This window comes from Neltuma alba, unplaced genomic scaffold (assembly GCF_004799145.2).
Source record: "Neltuma alba isolate B1F8T4 unplaced genomic scaffold, ASM479914v2 tig00010190_pilon, whole genome shotgun sequence".
Classification (NCBI taxonomy): domain Eukaryota; kingdom Viridiplantae; phylum Streptophyta; class Magnoliopsida; order Fabales; family Fabaceae; genus Neltuma; species Neltuma alba.
The window spans coordinates 62,326-82,198 of NW_021635129.1; the positions used below are offsets into that span (position 1 = coordinate 62,326).

At 31.1% G+C, this 19,873-nt stretch overlaps 1 protein-coding gene across 1 annotated transcript; it reads right to left on the minus strand.

Annotated features, from left to right (window-relative positions):
* Nucleotides 1–17,552: 17,552 nt before the first annotated feature.
* On the minus strand, nucleotides 17,553–18,757 carry LOC114754806 (protein SRC2 homolog). The gene has a single exon (XM_028943641.1). It carries the CDS (start codon nucleotides 18,615–18,617, stop codon nucleotides 17,784–17,786), a length of 834 nt encoding a protein of 277 aa, XP_028799474.1. The 5' UTR covers nucleotides 18,618–18,757; the 3' UTR covers nucleotides 17,553–17,783.
* Between the last annotated feature and the right edge of the window lie 1,116 nt (nucleotides 18,758–19,873).

Here is a 19,873-nt window from a genome sequence, read left to right on the forward strand (position 1 = left end):
ATGTTTTATGCAACAATGGCCATTCATAACCTTACAAAGAGACATTTAAGCTCTGACTTCTTTTTTGATGAAGCTAAAAATGGTAATATAGTTGGCGAACATGATCAGGCTGAAGCTAGTCAACCATCATCTTCAAATGTTACAACACAATCTTCATCGCATATGAATCATGTCCGTGATGCAATCAACAACCAAATTATCCATAGCTTATCCGTTAATTAATTATGTAATTTATTTCATTTCACTTAGTCGCAATACTGCAAATCAAAGTTCAAAACATTTTTATCCATTCAAATTATGTTTCGCTGTATATTTACAATTTTTTTTTTCATTTTTCTGATGTTTTCAAATTTAATTTACTCAACCATTTCACTTCTTCATATTAAATTAATTTAAATTCATTGTATTATGTCAATTCTTTTTTTTTTAATCAAGTTTCACTTTATATTTAAAATATTTCTTAAGATTTCTCTAAAGTTTTTAATTTTAATTCACTCATTAAATTTCACTTATTCTTTATATTATCTCAATTCATTTTTTTCATGTTTCACTTTATATTTAAAATATCTTTTATGATTTCTCTAAAGTTTTAAAATTTAATTCATTCATTAAATTTGACTTCTTCATATTAAATTATTTTTATTCCATTGTATTATGTTAATAGATTTTTTTTCCATCATGTTTCATTATTTATTAAAACTTACACCCATTTTAGTCATTTTAAAACTAAACTACTTTTACTCAACTATAATCCAAACAACTTTTTACAATCCCACATTTGCAAACTAATTTTTCTGAACTCTAATCCAAACACAATTCAGTTTATCCAATTTAGTTTTTACCCAACTTCATTTTTTCATAAACCAAACTCACAATAAGCTATTTTTCCAATTGCTATTCTAAACGGACCCTTTATCGTTATCCCATGCAGTGAGCAGGTTACTTAGCAATGAGGAAAACAAATATAATTCCTTGCATTTTTACACTCTTTTTGCAATGACAAGCTTTAGTAAGGAGGATTTTGTTTTTGGAACTGTAAATTCAGTCTAAGCTTCAAGATATGAAATTGGGACTGGTAATAAGTTCATTCTAATCTTTGCAAATGAAGGAGTATTGAAATAAGGTTTGGGCATCTCGCCTAAGCAGAATTTCTTCAACAACGGGGGGAGGAAATAGAAGGAATGACGTCATTTGAGGCTGAGTTTTGCTTTCATGGGAGTGGTCCAACAACGGTCATAGGAAGAAAGGGATATCAATGGACTATGAGATTGATGAGTATGAGTTGGGATTTGGGGTTAAGTCTAGAATTGGCCTATTTGTAGATAGGTGTTGTCTTTCTTAAAAGATTCTTACTAGTCAATGTATTAGCTAGAACTATTATTTGATGGAACTTTTAACATGTACAACTGCTACAATAACTACTTTAAAAAATAATAATAAATATAAGAGACAAAATGAATTGAGGTCTTATATTTAGGATCAAATTAAAAATTAAACTGACTCTTATATTAAAAACTGAAATAAACTTACTCTTGTATTAAAAACTGAAAGTGGTAATATATGAAAGAATGATTGTGCATAGGAGACTCAGCAAACGTTTTACCCTTTTGCATTGGGAGCCGTTTTATTCATCTCCGCTAGGGTTAGCTATTGTATGGGAAACTTGCCTTAAAATATTTGAAAATTCTACTTGATGCTTTGAATTAATTTACTATAATAAATCCTAAAGGAAGTAATTGGCCCAAAAAAAAATCTTAAAGTGACTCTCCATCATATGAAAATAACTGGCCTAAAAGATAATCATTCATGGACTATATTGCATAAAAATATTTATTTTATATTAGATTAAATGCTAAACACGAATCACCCTATTAACGAAGATATTAATATCATTGATAATTTTTGGCTCAATGTTGATATAGATGTCTTGATATCCCAACTAACATTTTCATTTATTTGTAGATATATCATATATCATTAGGAGAGAGTAAATAATTATCCTTTTATAATTACTTTTTCTTATTAAAATAGAACAAGTGGAATTAAATTTTTCCAATCAAATTAGAACAAGTGGATTAATTTTTTAAGGTAAAAACCTTAGGTCAAGTTATTACTTATATCCATTATATAAGTTCTCCAATCATCTATGACCATATGTCATTTTTTTGTTTCATATGAATTTATAACTAACTGCTATTGAATATTAATATTTCAAAAATATAGCATATGATTATCTATTATAAATATCGTTCTTCGCTGTCATGCATATGAGGGGTAATAACTTCAAGCTAGAATATTTTACTCATCTTGTTTACATTTACACTTATGAAAATATATAAACAAATGCTGAGAAAGTTAAAAAAAAAAAAAGTTGTGCAAAATCCAATTAAATGTGTAGAAACATAATAAAAGTTAAAAAAAAAAGAGAGAAAGATGTTTGTGAATTATAAATTCAATAAGGAAGAATTTTATAAACTTTAAATTTTATATTCATATTGTTTTATAATTAAAAATATAAATAACCAAATGTATATTCCGGATAATACGGTATATAATATTAAAACAATAACTAAATATATCGAATATTAAAATAATATTATCGGCCCGTATTATATACCGTTTGAATGAATGAAAGCGTTATATTTTGGGCATGATATAACACATATGAGAGATAACACCTTAAAATTTTCTTGAGTAATGTACTCATTGTTATAACATCTATAACTTTTGGAAATATGAGGAAAAAATGGAGACAATAAATTCAAAAGTTATCAAGGAAATATAAAACTACACAAAACCTAATAATATATGTGAAAAGGATTAAAAGAATAAAAGATATTATCTATGGATTAGTACTAACTTATCATATTATATAATTATGTATGTATGATCTTTGATAAATTTAAAAAGAGAAAATGACAATAAAATGATGTTTCAATATGAAAAATCCCGAATAATCATCTCAATAAGAGAAATTCTATTTTAGTCACATGACTAAATAGGAATTTTGAAATTCGTTGAAATGATTATAGTGTTGTTATGTCATTTGTCCTTAGTCTATGAAAATATTTTGAAAACATGGTATTAATTATGTTACCAAACTTATTAATAACGTTACATGATTTGTTAATCATGTTACAGAAGCTGATAAATTCTCAATTCATAAGACGTTTAAAAATCTCTTAAAGTCAAAATCTCTCTCAAATCACGTGATGAAAAGCATTATTAGAGTTGCTAATATTGTTACATGAGTTGTTAACTGTGTTAACAACGTTGGAAAAATCTCACTTTCACAATTTTCTAGAAAATTGGTTGGTAATTGTGTTACCAAACTTATTAATATCATTACAGACTTGTGAATTATGCTACATAAGTTGAAAATTTCCTAATTTCTTAGGCATTTAGAAATCTCCAAAATCAAAATACCTCTTAGATCATCTGATGAGTAGTGTTATTCAAGTTGTTAATATTGTTACAAAATGTAAAAATCCCACTTTTAGAAATTTTCAACTTTAGTTACTTAATTAACAACTCTCGTAATAACATTAATAACTCTAGTTATGCTATTTATCACGTGATTTGAAACATATTTTGACTTTGAGAGATTTTTAAGTGATTAATAAATTGAGAATTGTTCAACTTTTGTAATATAGTTGACAATTCATACAACAATATTAACAAGTTTAGTTATGCAATTAGCAACATGTTTTTTAGAAAATTGTGAAATTAAGATTTTTAGTTAAACAAGTTATATATGATAAGGATTAAATTATTAATAAACAAGTTATGTATGATCAAGATTAAATTATTAAATATGAAAACACTAAGGATTGAGTTTTAGGCTAGTCAAAAGTTGTTGAAGAACTAAGTTATAATTAGGTCAAAACTTGAAAAACTAAATGATTAATTTTCTCTCAATTTTTTATTTAGATTTCTATTTTCTAAAGGTACTTTTGCAGAAAAAATAACATTAACGTTTCAGGGGATGGAGATATTTTCATTAAAGTTCCAAAGCATTATTCAGAAATTACTCTGTTTGAAATTACTCCGTCCGAACAGAGAAGTATACGTTGGACATTGTAGCCTAACATTATATTAAATATAAGTTTTAATTAATGATGGCAAAGTTTAAAGAAATTAAGTTTTGATATTTACAAATAACGATGGACAAACATATATTTAATATAAGTAGTATTATTAAGAACAACTATGGATCAAACGCTTTAAAGTGTCATAACTCTAATATATTATTGTAAGCCAGGATTTTCTGTAAGACACATATTATTATAACATAAAATTTTATTATTATTTTTTGATAGAGAACATAAAATATTATTATGAAACATAATATTTTAGCGATAAGTTTCTTCAAATAACATATTTTTATTTAATCAGTATGTTTTTGCAAAAATTTAACTTATTTAACTCACCATGCTGATGCAGGACTTATTTAATTGAAATAAGTTAGCATCCTGATACAATACTATGCAATATTAAAATTTGGAAAATATTAAATAATTTACATCAGAAATTATGACGAAATTGAAACCAGAACTTTTTATGGAAAAAATAAAAAGAAATAAAAAAGGCTCAATCTCGAGACTCAACACTATCTTAAACTACGATAAACGGGGAAAAAAAGAAGAAGAAGAAGAAAAGAGTTAAGATAAAGAGAGAAAAAACTAAGACGTAAATTTGATTTTAATCATTATTTAATTAGTTAAATATTTAAGTTCAGCTTCTTCATTTTTTCAAATCTGGATGCCTTGAACGCAATATTAACTTCAGAAATGCAGTATAGTTTCTAATAAAAAAACTATAATAAATTAAAAATTAAGTATCCAAATTATTCTGTAGGCATTTCAAAGCGACATAAGGGACATGTATGATTCGTTTTTAGCCCTGTTACAATGCAGCTATGATGATAAAAATGGTCACAGGGCATTGCTAAAACATCTTCACCATCTTCAAAACTTTCTAAGCAAATACTACACACGCTTGACCTTATTTCAGCATCGAAAAGTTTCAATTGTCTGAGCGATGTTATCGCCTTCTCTGAAGTTGGAACTAAAGATAACTGTTGCATTGATTGCTCTATGGCTTCATAGATTTCTGACAGCACAGGATCATCTTCACCACTCTCAATCATATTTTGATTTTCTTCTATGAGAGAGATTAATGGCGGTAAATCCAATTGTAGAGGTATTATGTGAGAACCAGTGGTTTCAAAAGGAGCATGATGGAGTGCCTCTTGAAAATAAGATATGATTTCAGATGCGATTAGCTGAGAGTCATGCTCATTGACATAGTTGGATAAATTTCTCCGAAGAAATCCTGAAATATCTTGTCGCAATTCTTCAGAGAGGATAAAATAAGGAGGTTCAAACACAAGATGCCCATTCAAAAAGTCCTGTCTCACGCGAAATTATCAAAGAATTAACTCTAAAATTTATGTTAAAATAATCTTAATCATCAGCAGCTTCGTAAATTGATGTCATCTCTTCAATTTCCATCTTGAATTAGGATGATTGTTGTGAGAAAAATATTAATTTATCCTGAAAAACATGAATTTATATATAGGAATGAGTAAATCAATAATGCAATCAAGAAATATGATAAGTAAACAATAGAACCTATAATGATCTAATTCATAAAAATATATGCGTGACTTGAAAAAATAATAATTTTTTATGCTGAAAAATTTGAATATAACCGTCTTTTATACATCATGTACTTGATTATAAATTTTTTAAAATATTTCAACATAAATATGATTCAATTTTACTTCTTCACAACAATTACATACGTGGATCTAATTTTCTTGCGATATTAATATGATTTTTTTTTTTGGGGTTTGCTGGAAAGGGTAATTTTTTTTTCTTTTTTTTTTTACAAATGACTCCGATTAGATCATTAGAATAAGAACTAAGTAAGCCTAAAAGATCAGAGTTTGTGTCAATAGCAATAAGCATAAGGTTTAAAAACTTACCAGAGGTGGCACTAAGTTTAATCTGTATACTGTAGGTACGATTTAACTTCCCTTCTATGGACTTCCCTAAATCAATTAAAATGATATGATTGGCTAAAATGCTAAAATAATATGATATTCCTAAAGGATATTTAAATTCTCTCATTTCTTGGAAAGCTGACTAAATCTTAAAGTAATATCAATTATATAAAAATAAAAGAGACTGGTTTTATTAATATTTATAAATTATTTATTATTAATATTCACACAACTGTACTTAAGGAAATATCTGAAGAAATGTTGTGAAAACAAAAATAGTTGTCATAATCCAATTAAATGGGTAGAAACCAGAAACAGAATTAAAAAAATCATAAAAGATAGACATTCGTCGGTCATAAATTTAATTATATATGCTTTTTATAATAAACAATATCAATATAAGATCTAATTCATAAAAATAAACGCGTCACGCGTCACTCAAATGAGTGAGTATGAACTATTTTTCTTAAACCTTGAATATAGCCGTCTTTTACGCTAGCATATTTGCAAACAAAAATTAGAAGATGTATATTTTATCAATTTTTTAAAAATATTTCAGCATAAATGTTAGGGAGAATCCCAATTAAATCTAGCCGAAATACCTAAATTCAGATTTAGGCTTGCACTTTTGACAAATTCCTAATTAGGCCATGAAACCTAATTAGAGATTTCTAAATGTTGTTAAATAACCAGAATACCCTTCTTCAATTAAAAAGAAAATTTGATTAATATACCTCTCTCAAGTAATGCCTCATCTCTTATTATTTTTTTAGACCAAAAAACATATAAGTAATTTTACAATGTTTGAAATTTGTATATATAACTTACACTATTAAAAATATTTTAATAAAACATGTTAAATTACAAATATAAGTAAAATTATAAATATAAGTAAAGTTTAAATAATTTTTTTATTTTCAGTTTTTATAATTTACGTTAGTTTTATTTATTTAAACAATATCGGCTCTAACTGAAAACGTAAATGATTACGATTTAATATTAAATTTTTATTATAATTAAAATATTTTAAAATTTTAAAATAAAAATTTATTTAAAGATTACTTATATTATAATTTGAAATGTTTTATGAAAATATTTTGAAGATTTTAATTATATTATAATTTAGACAAAAAAATATAAATAATTTTTTAGTGTTTGAAATTTTTTTAATATAACTAAAATCTTCAAAATATTTTCATAAAACATTTCAAATTATAATATAAGTAATCTTTAAATAAATTTTTATTTTAAAATTTTAAAATATTTTAATTATAATAAAAATTTAATATTAAATCGTAATCATTTACGTTTTTAGTTGGATCCGACATTGTTTAAATAAATAAAACTAACGTAAATTATAAAAACTGAAAATAAAAAAAATTTATTTAAACTTTACTTATATTTATAATTTTACTTATATTTTTAATTTAACATGTTTTATTAAAATATTTTTAATAGTGTAAGTTATATATACAAATTTCAAACATTGTAAAATTACTTATATGTTTTTTGGTCTAAAAAAATCATAAGAGATAAGGAATTACTTGAGAGAGGTATATTAATCAAATTTTCTTTTTAATTGAAGAAGGGCATTCTGGTTATTTAACAACATTTAGAAATCCCTAATTAGGTCTCATGGCCTAATTAGGAATTTGCTAAAAGTGCAAGCCTAAATTTGAATTTAGGTATTTCGGCTGGATTTAATTGGGATTCTCCCTAAATGTTATTCAATTTTCTCTTTCTTTCTTTCTTTTTTCCCTTTGACGAAATCTTCTGGGGACTGGGGTTTGCAAGGGAAGGACTTGAACAAAGCATGAGATTTAAATAAAAACTTACCAGAAATTTGCAGAGTCAATATTCTCTTTATGTTGGTCCAAAAAAGAAAAAGTCTTCCCTTCGTGCTTTGGGTATGATGTGACTTCTCTTCTTTGAACTTCTCAGACTCCTTTAAATCAAATAAAGTGATATGGTTGGCCAAAATTCTGAAAGAATATGATATTCCCAAAAGACTTTTAAATTAGAAAAAATTACAAATGAAGGCCCTTAATATATAACATTGCGATTTAGGACCTTCAATCTGGAAAATAGTAAATAAGAACTTAGTCTCACCTTTACAAATATGAAATCGTAGTGAAATGTTTGAAATATCCCTCAGTCAAATGATAAGTTAATTATGAAAAATGACAAGTTCACTTTAGCGAATGACAACTTCAGTAGACCAAATCACAACTTGGTTAGGAGTATGCTAAATGACGAGTTGACTATGAGAAATGACAAGTTCACTTTAGTGAATGACAACTTCAATAGACCATATTACAATTTAGCTAAGGGGCATTTCAGACATTTCATCCACATTTCATATTTGCAAAAGTGGGACCCGGTTCTTATTTGCTATTTTTTAAATTCAAGATCCCAAATTGTACCTTTACATATTAGGGGGTCTTTATTGCAATTTTCCTTTTAAATTATCTCATTTCCCTTTTTTCCCCGATAAAGTGAATTATCTCATTTCTTAGAACTGAAATCCTAGTAAATCTTAAAGTAATATCAATTCCAAAGCATATTTTTGTTCATTTAATTTTTTTTCGTTTTATGTCCTCTAATCTGTTGAAAGAAATGCTGATATTAAAATTTTAATTTAAATATTCAAAAAATTATTTTTAAATACTGACATATTAAATTTAAGTTTTAACTAATGTGATTGAGACAAAAAAATCATCATTTGGGATTAACAGTGTTGGAGTTACAGATCTAAAAGATATTTTTAAAATTAAAAGATTAAACTGAAGCTTTAGAGTATCAGAGAACCAAATATTTATTTTTGTAAAAATTATTGTGGTATTTATGTTTTGTGGAAAGAAAAATAATATCATTAAACTACAATAAATTTGCATACGAGAGACGTAGAACGACTGGGTTTCCACTTGCAAACTTTCTGTTAAGCTTGTGTCTGGTGTGTGTTAATATCATATATGCAAATTGTTTTCTTTTACTTCTTTTTCATATAATTTAATTTATTCTTTTATTGAAAAAAAACGGAGGGAAAAAACCAAGAGAACGTACTACCGCAATTTTCCATAAACAATAATCATCTTATGTACAGCCAAAAAAATTATTTCAACAACTTTAATTTCAAAGTCTATAATTTTTCATAATAATTTATTGATCTTGTAAAAGTACATTGAATGATGCTTTCTTTAATTCAAAGGGAGAATTACATTGAGGTCTAAAAAAAATAATTACTAAAATGTTCTAATGATAACCTAAATACTGAACAATGATAAATTTTAGAGTAGGAAATAATAACTTTTAGGGCTTGTTTTATAATTATTTTTCTTCTTTAAAATCTCATTGTAATTCTCCCTAATTTAAACATGATTTGAATCATTATTGAATTCATCTGAATATTATTTTCTCTTAAAATCCGCATGTTTGGAGCATAATATTGATTTTAGAGATGCACAGACATAATTTGCAATAAAAAATTATATAATCAATTAAAAATTATATAATAATTTGCAGAACAAATGTGGAAACTATTCAGCACATGTTATTTCTGTGTCCATGGGCAAAGTTCTGCTAGTTTGTCTCCCCCTTATCCCTGAAGTTTGATGAAAAGGGAAACTTTCGGTTTGATAAATGGTTGGAAGACTGGTTTGACAGTAAGATGGGAAAGGATAAACTGAATTTAGCAATTTTTGCTGAAATCTGCTAGTGGATCTGGAAATCTAGATGCAAGGCAGTTTTTGAAGGTGAAGATGTTGATGCCTTGAATTGTGTGGCAAAAGCAATGAGGTTAGTTGGAGACTTCCAGAATGCTACTGAAAGGGAGGGAAGAAAGGAAGGGTGCAGGAGGAGCTGTGATAGAAACTAGAAGTGGTTGAGACCAGCTGCTAACACGATCAAAATTAACATGGATGCGGCTTTCAAGCATGACTCTAAGGAAGCTGCAATAGGTGTGGTGTGCAGAAATGAAAATGGAGATTTATTGGAGGCTTGGGGAAGAAGGTGGAATCGACTTCATCATTTATGACTGAATGTTTAGCCTTTCTATTTGCTTTAGAGTTAGCTGAAATAAAAAACTGGGATCATGTGGTCTTTGGGATGGATTGCCAGGAGTTGTACGGTTTGCTGCAGAGGAAGGATGGGAAAGGAGGAGAATGGTGTTGTTCTGAGGTGGTGCAGAAGTGCATTGATGTTCTTTCTGGTAAGACTCCATGGAAACTTTCCTTGGTTGACAGAAAAGGAAACAAGGCTGCAAATCTAATTGCAGCTGAGGCATTGAGGGGCATGGTACCTTTGGGGTGGTTTTTAGAGCCACCATCCTCTCTGATTGCTGTTTTGATTAATGATGTGAGCTCCTGTGGCTTGGAGTGTAGTGACCGTTCTGGTATTGGCTAAGTGCCCTTCCTAGTTTGTTTCTTTGTTTTGTCAGTTTTATTTCCTTTTGGTTTTCTTTGCTTTGGTGAGGTTTGTGTGTTAGGTTGTATTCTAGACTTTTGAGTGTTTGTTTTTTTGGCCTTTGGGTTATTGGTGTTTGTATCCTTCTTTTGGTTATTAATAAAATAGACTTGTTTTGCTCAAAAATTAAACATCAAAACAACTACATGAACAAGTTGGGAATAAATCTTTGAGAATGTAGATAATTAACCAATGTCATATAAAAAATTATATCTGAATACATAAATCAATAATAAAAATAGATAAAGATTAAAAATACAGCCGACATTAACAATAATTATCTTATCCATTTTCTCGGTCTATAACTATCAATTTAAATAAATATTAATAATTAATTGATCTTGAAAAATCACATTGAATCCTAATTGATGCTTTCTTTAATTCAAAAGTGATTTTACTCTGGATTAAAACAAAGTGATTTTACTCATTATTTAACTTTAGCTTCTTCTATTTTGTTGAAATCTGCAAGCTTTGAACAATCCAACAACCCAAAGGCATATTTGAATAATCAAATTTTATAATAAGAATATTAACAGTTATACAATACATAAAATTATTCCATAGGCATTTCAAATCGACGGACATGTATGATTTCTTTTTTGAAATAAGTTGCTTAAATATTTTGAAAGTATCTATGAAAAAACACCAAGTACTTGACATTTTTTTGGCTCTTATATGTCCTGAAAATTTTATTTTATAGCATTTTTGTTATAAACTGTTATTTGCTGTTAAATTTAATTGTTAAATATACTGGTTAAATCACATAATTTAAACGTCAAACTCAATGGTGAATAACGGTTAGTACAGTTTAGCTACACAATAAACTTCCAAGAAATATAAGAGCTAAAAAAACTTTCAGGTATTGGGTGCTCCCCCTGACTACTTTTAGAGTATTTAAGCATATTATCTTTTTCTTTTTAGCCACGTTACGATAGAACTATGATGATAAAAATGGTCAGATGGCATTGCTGAAACATCTTCACCATCTGTAAAATTTTGCTAAGCAAATGTTTCCGACACTTGACTTTATTTCAGCACTGAAAATTTTCACTTCTTTCAGTGATGCTATTGCCTTCTCTGAAGTTAATTGGAACCAAAGACAAGTGTTGGATTACTATACGACTTGATACATTTTTGTTTTTGTTTTTTGTTTTGATGCCAGCGCTTGAACTCATGCCCTGTGGTCCAAAAGGAAGGCTGTAAACCACAAGGGCACAGGATAGCGAGCATGGCTCGATAGACTCTTGGCAGCATAGGATCATCATCACCAATCTCAATCATATTTTGATTTTCTTCAACTAGAGAAGTCATATTGCTGGCAACACCTAAATTCTCCAGGATAAAAAAAAGGCAGATCTCCAATTCTTTTATAATATTATGCAAATCCTATTGATGGTGGTACCTGCAAAAAATTAGTTAATCTGAATCACGTCTTATAGACATCATTTTTAAAAACTACTTCGCAACTACCAACAAAATAAGAAGCGACACTTTCTAGAATTAAACAGATTCTTCTTGTAAGAATAGGATTAACAAAACGATGAAGGATAAAAGAACTCAATGGGGCTGAACACAGGAGAAGGGGAAAAAATTGCCTGAAAACTCAAAGCTCTGGGTGTTCCAAACTTCTGACTTTAGTCATCTTATATAGGCAACAACCATTTCGCTGCTGTGCATCAAATAATGACAATAATTAAAGGGGATTAAATTCACGGTTTCCCACGTTGCAGACATTAACTTGGCGATTTGCAAACGCTGGGTAATATAGGTCATTAAATCCCGTTATGGACATTATGTTGACACGTTTTAAAGCAATGAAAACCCATTAAAAATTTAAAGCCATGTGATTCCAAAGTTTTCAGTAATCAGAGCACATAAAGCCCATTGAAAGAATTTTTGTTTATGAGTTGAAAGATGTGTTTATACCCGGTCAAAGCTATCAAGGCATTTTAAAACCCATTATGATATATTCACAACTTCAAACGTTCAAATTCAAGATGGGTGAGAGTAATGGTTTTTCAGTAAACTCTTATACAAAATTAGTTTGTATTTTTGCAAAATGTCTCCGGTAAAAGGTGCATAGTCTGTATTTACTTATGTATAAGGGATGAGGAGAAATTGTCACATTTGACTCTAATAGCCTGTTGTGTATATGAGCTCATTCCTTCTCTTTGCTTGTTTAGTAGCATAGGATTATTTATTACTTAGACCCCTACAATTCTAAATAATGTGGGACTCTTTCTTTAATACACGCACATACATTTTTCACGACAAATTAATGATGGTAAATCTATTCGTAGAGGTAGAGGTATTATGCGAGAACCAATAAAAAATGGCGAGGAAGCTCATTTTTTGTAGGGCATTATAATTAGGGAAAAATGGAAAATTGTAAATAAAGACCTCCCAATATATAAAATGGCAACCAAGGACCCTGAATTTGAAAAATTGCTGCAGAAGACCCGGTCCCAATTTGCAATTATGAAATGTTGATTAACAGACAAAAATACCCACCGGCTTCACATATCCTCCTTTAGTTCGTTCTCACAAACCCATATCCTTCTCTCCTCTCTCCCGCTTCGTCCTTCTCTTTCAACTAAGTATTTGAGGCAATACATTGAATAGATTTCATTTGTGTTTGTGCTGAGTTGTAGGTGGGTAGGATTTTTTTTTTTTTTTAGCTCTTTCAACCAAGCAAGTGAAGCACCCGCCTGGGTCCCAACGTCTTTTATCTCTGAAGTTAGAAAGGGATGAACAAATAATCAATCAGCCCAACGTGAAGCACAAAAGTTGAAATCCAAGCCTTTCAAGTATAAGCTAACAACTCTTAACATCCTTGTTGCAGGGTTGGAAGAGGATGCATTTTGAGAAACAGGTGAATGAAGCCTAGCCTACCAATAATATGCCCTCATTCAGACAATTATATGTTATCAAATGATAATTATATGTTTCTTTATCCATGAATACAGTTATCAGATGATTGCTTGGACCTAATATTGTCAAGAAATGTTCAAAATTAGCTTTGATGTCATCGATGTTAGATGGTTATCTAGACTTGTTATTTTCTATTAGAGACTTATAATTTCCTATTCTAGACCTATAATTTTCTATTTTAGACTTATAATTCTCTATTTTGGACTTGTTATTTTCTGTTGTGACTTGTAATTTCCTCTATCAGAGTTGTGATTTTTCATTTTAGGCTTGTTATTTCTTATTATAGACTTGTTATTTCCTATTGCAGACTTGTTATTTCTTATTGTGGATTTGTAATTCCATATTGCAGACTTGTAATTCCTATTATAAACTTGTTATTTCTTATTGCAGAGTTATAATTTTTTATTACAAACTTGTCATTTCCTATTGCAAACTTTTAATAACAAGTGTTGATGTAATGCCAATGAGATGCCAATGACAAGTTTATTAAGATGAATAACAAGTTTAGTAACACAAGTGACAAGTTCTGATAAGCATTTAATAAGAATTTAAGTTTGTGCATTAAAATGACAATTTTCACATTCTTGGATGAATGACAACTTCAGTAAGGCTAATGACAGCTTTAATAAGTCGAATGACAACTTCTGATAATCTAGTCATACAAATTTGAGCTTAAACTATTAAGATGACAGAATTTTCATATTTCTTTACGAAATGACAAGTTCAGTTAGTCAAATGACAACTTCTGATAAGGTTTTCATACAAATTTGAGATTCTCTATTAGAATGATTGAGTTTTCACATTTATTTATGAAATGACAAGTTAAGTAAGACCAATGACAACTTCTGATAAGCTACTCATACAGATTTGAGATTTTCTGTTAAAATAGCTGAATTTCCACATTTATTTATAAAATGACAAGTTATTTAGGCCAATGACAAGTTAAGTAAGACTAATGACAAGTTCTTATAAGGTTTTGACACAATTTTAAATTTCTCTGTTAAAATCAGAATTTGCAGATTTCCTTGATAATAAGGTTTTCATATAATTTTAATTTCTCTGTTGAAATGAGTAAATAAGAAAAAAGAAGAGATCCTGTAATGTGAGGGGGAGAAAGAAGCAAAACTAAAATCAAGGAACAAAACCAAGGGAAAAAAACACCATCTTAGGTGCCCAAGCTCCTCCGCTTTGATTCTTTCCCCATGGTTGCTAAAAAAATATTGCTCATCATCGTTTTCATGGTCGCAGATCTAGGATGCCCCAACCTCATATCATTCTTCCCAACCTAGCAGCATCCATCGAAGGGCGGGCCCAATCTTGCAATCAAAACCCCATTCGAGCTTCTATGATTGAGCAACACTGTGAAGGGGTCAGTCCAATTCTCCCAACCAAACCCCACATGTGCTTTCCCTTCTCTTTGTTCCATGTCAATATTTCGTGCAATGGGAGAAGGCCTGCGTCCAAGCTCTTCAACACGCGCGTGAAATTGATAGTTCCACCCACCCCTTGAATTCATCTTCGCTTTGCTTGTCACAGTGGAACTTAGAGTGGACAAGTAGTTGGATGTAGTGACAGAGCAATGGGGATCTATATTTTGTCATCGATCCAATTTTTACCAGAATTTCTCATCCATAAATCCCCATAACTCTAGCCCCCATTGAGCATTACCCTTCCATTAATCTTCCCAGTTAAAAAATCGCTCCCCTTAATCGATAAAATCGCTCCACCATGCTCCCTAAACTAAATCCCCACTAACTCACACACCCCACGTAGAGCCTTGAGGTCACTGGAAGAGAGAAAGAAATGAGGTGATGGGAGAAAGAGAAGGAGAGGGAAGAGAGAACTCCTGGATTGGACCGCAGTGGGAAAGAGAAGAAGATAAGGTGATGGAAGAAAGAGAAGAAGGGCAATTTAGTCTTTTTCCTTACATTTCATAATTCATATTTGAGACCCGGTCTCTCACAGCAATTTTGTAAATTGAAGTACCTAAATTGCTATTTTATATTTTCAAAGGTCTTTATTTGCAATTTTCCCTTATAATTATTTTCATATTGTTTTTTGCCTACATTATACTCATTTTTACGACGTTACAAAAGTTTTGAAATTTGAAGGAAAAAAACTGAAACAATATAAACAAAATTGTTGAGGAAACAAAAAATCATTCATCTACAACGAAAATTATATGATAATCTTCTCTCTCTTCTTTATTCCTTTTCAATGTTGTCGTGTATAGACCGTCTTCTTAAAAGAACCGAAGAACCTGTTCGAGCTCCCGCCGCTGCTAATCCCTCCCTCGAACACAGATCTTTTTAAAACTTTGGACAATAATTAAGGTTGAAATTGTATATAAAAAATGATAATTAAGGTTGAAATTTGACGCTGGGTCAAAGAATTCCAAATTATAGTTAATTAACAATAAGATGAAAACCATATATAAGAACTATCTTCTCCGAACATGACGTTACGAATAACGTGTTGGTGTAGTATACAACTCTTTTTTCCCCAAAAGCGATCGCTCTGGTTTTGGATTGGTGATTCAGAAATTCTTCAGCCGATTTATTGTTTGAAGCAATTTGGAGACAAGACTACTAATCCAGTCCTAAATACAGGTTACTTGTAGGAAAAAATGAATATAGGTCACAAGTATATTTAATACTGGTTTTTTTAATTTTATTCTTATTTAATTTTTGTTGGGATAAGAGCAAGAAAGGAAAGATAATGGAATGGTTTGTAAACATCGAAAGAGAGAAAATTTTGATAAGGGTGAAATTGTAAAATTGTGTTAATTTAATGTATTTTTTTGGTATATAAGTAACTTATATTAGACTAGAAACATGAGAAAGGGGATGTGTCATTCAAATTTATAGATGAGAATAAACTAGATTCCTATTAAGGGCTTATAGCTTGACTTAATTGGGACTTGGTATGGCTTGGTCTATTTAGCAAATAGGTCAGCCTAAAACCTATTTAAAGACCTTTTAAGATAAATAGGTCAGATTTTTAAATTTAAAGCCTAACTTAAAAGCCTACCGGTTTGGCTTAATTAATTTTTTTAAAAATGTATTTTATTAATATATATCAAAATATATAAGTTTTTAAGTGTATCAAAAGCTTACATTTGTGTAAGTTTTAATAAACTCAAAACCTACCTGCGGCTTTCAAAACTTAAAATATTAGGTTTTTTTTTTTAAAAAAACCTATATTGTAAGTAGGTTTTTTAAAAAGACTTCAGGTTTGCTAGCCCTTTCAAAGGCATAGTCCTGAGCCTAAAACAAATTTGTATGCAAGCTCATGCTTACGGTCAAACTTCAAAACCCTGTAATACGCTCAGGCTTATTTGGCCAGGCTATGTCCATTCCTATTTTAAATTCCAAGAGATAAATGCGTTAATATGAAGTCACAAGATTGAACAGCGGATTGACTGTGTAAACATCTTTTTTTTTAACCTGAATAAGAGTCTTCATTAAAAGGAAACAGATATAGACACCAAGGAGATAGCAAGACCCACCAAAAGCTTAAATAACGACTGAGCTAAAAACGCAGCAACAAAGAAACAGAGACAACACAAGGAGAGCCTATACCCTGTGGATTGAAAAGAGTAATAACAAATTTTTGTCTGCTATGATCGAAGAGGTAGCAATAGAAAGGGCAGTCCAAAGACTAACTTCAAAGAAGCCCACAATCTTTGGTACCAAATGGTATAAAACAGGCCGCCCCAAACACCCCTGGAGGCACAGGAGCAGAGGAAAGCGGGCGAAAATTAATAAAAACTTCCGATGCAAAGCAAATTATTGCAGACACAAACCAGTCACCACCAGAAACAAAACTAATCCAAACGATAAATATATTGCCGAAACAAAACAAACTGTAAATGAGACGCTCTGAAAACTTCTCTACATAGACACTACCTAAAACCAAACAGGGGCAAAAGACTGTGTAAACATCTTAGGTTCCAGTTTTTCTGATTTTAACGCCCACTGACAAATTTTACTCATTTTTTTTTGTGGGCTATTTATTACTTTATTTTGATTTTGATAACAAAAAGCATGAGTTCTTTGTTTCACTTATTCTGAACTATTCATTAACCCTTGCGTTATTGTCGTTGGTAACATTTTAAAATTGTGTTAAAAAAATCGCAACACAGGTCCCACAATTTAGTTTAAACTGATGACCATGATTTAAAATTTTTATTTAAAAGAAAAAACTAAAACTGTGAACAACATCCACCATTGCATTTCCAAGTGCCATCATTAGCGCCAAAATACAACAACGCGAAAAGATTCCTTGTGTTTTTTCAAGAACACTCATAACGAGAATTTTATTTCATATAATCCAGCCGTCTTCTAGAAGCCCTTCTGACCGTGAATCTCAACAATGCTGTCTTCTAGAAGTCGTCTCCTCCACAGTCGTCGTCTCCAGGAAGATCATCCTCCACTTTCTCTGCGGCTTCTTCTGCAACATGATCCTCCCAAGCATCATACCCTTCTGCAAGTGCCAGTCCGCCCAAAGCTCCAGCCACTGCTCCCACAGCTAATCCCGTCCCCATCCCACCAAACTTGCTCTTCTTTTTCTCCTCCCCTCCATACGCCGGCTGACTCTCCTGACCGTAACCGTAACTCGGCTGTCCGTAGGCCGTTGGCGGCGCTGTGCTGTAGCCACTGTGTGGGTACCCAGCTGGAGGGGGCGCTGAATAGTACGGATCTTGTGGCGGTGGGTGACCATACGGCGGGGGGGCACCGGCGTAATCACGCGACACCGATGGTGGTACCCCGTAAGGGGGAGCGTAATACGAGCTAGGCGCAGGGTAGCCTATTTCTCTGATGGAAACCCCAACCTCCACCTTACCTTGTGGTCTCCCCGACGGTCGTTTCAGGGTCAATTTGCGGGTGGTGCGATCGCCAATCCCGACGTCTTGAAGAAGCTCATTGAGCTCAAGCTTAGCCGAGCCGATGAGCGGCTTGGTGTCCTCCTCGGAGCCGGCGTGGACGACATCGATGTAGAGGGTGAATTCCTCAATAGGACCGGGAGGCAAGGGGATACGGAGCGTCTCTTCCCATTGGGCTTCAGTGTCGCCGGATTCGTCGACCTTGGTGGAGCACTTGTTCTTGGGGTCCACCCAAACGACGGCGTATGGGCGATTGGGGCCGTGACGCCAGTTCACGTTCTTCAGTTTCTTAGCAGATTCGATCTTTACTTCTACTTCGTAGCGAGAACCCATGGATGTGGTTGAAGATGAAGAAGAGTATTTAATCACTAAGGAGTTAGGAACCTAGGATGCCAGACCAGTGGGATGATTGGGGCTTTTATAGCTCAGTGATGAAGGTGGAGAGCGGCACATTAATCTCCTTTGGAACGCATCTCGAGCCGTGAGGTCATTTTTCTCATCAGACATTCCCTTTTATATGCTCCCTCTGTCCTTCTAGCACTGGGGATAGTATAAAAAATTAGTTAACTTTTTCATATATTTAAGCAATAAAAGTGTAATCCTTAGATATGTGATAAAATTTTCTTATTTTACTCCTAAAAAAAATGTAGAGTTGTCTCTAATGTTATACTTTTTTTTTTTTTAAATCTTTCAACTCTTTCCTCTCTCTTCTATATTTAAGAAGAACGATGGTAAAAAAAAAATCATATTAATTATTTTAACGTCTTGTGTTTTGGATTCTTTCCCCTGATCTATAACAGTACATTTTGGGAAAAAAAAAGTATTTTTCATATGTTTATTGCACTTATTTAACGGATTTTTACCGACTTTTTGTGCATAATTTTTTTTGGGGGTATTTTTATATATGTAGGATTTGGAGTATCATCCGCTGTGGGCAAAAAAAAAAGAGAAAAACAAGAGAAGCTGTGGCTTAGCAATTAAGTAATTGCTTACCTCGTACAGATCTAGAGTCCTTTTTGTAAATTTATGTTTTTCTTAAAAGGGTGTTCATACTTCAAACCTGATTTATTTGTTTATATTCTATGTTTGCGTGGGACTGGAATAACTAGAAAGTCACGCCAAAGGAAAACGTTGGATTAGGGTTGAAATTTGAATAATGTCACTTGGAATCGAGGTCACGCCACCACGCGGAGTGAACACGGTCGTCACTCGTCCGTGACACGATGGGCTAATGTCATGTTTAAAAAGATGGCAACTCGCTTATCTGATGAGCATATTCCTACTAGATTCCAGACCCACCAACTGTCAAATTTTGTCCTGTTTACTCAAAGTTGGTTGTAGCATATGCTCTATCGCTACTCCGTCTACTCCGCACCAATCCTTTTAGATAAAACCTCTTGGTATTAAAAGGCAATTTTGTAACGATTAATAAATAAATTTATTTTAAAAGTTTTCACTCAGGAGCTTATTGAAATCTTCTTGGGTGCAAATTTGCTATAAGAGTTTAAAATTATAATAATATTACCCCTTATCATTAAAAACTAACATTAGTCGTTAAAATAGTGATATTGACAGTTAAAATTTTTAAC

What these genes read in the sequence shown, in the direction of transcription:
- LOC114754806 (XM_028943641.1), bottom strand. Translation starts at nt 18,617, where the DNA reads ATGGGTTCTCGCTACGAAGTAGAAGTAAAGATCGAATCTGCTAAGAAA.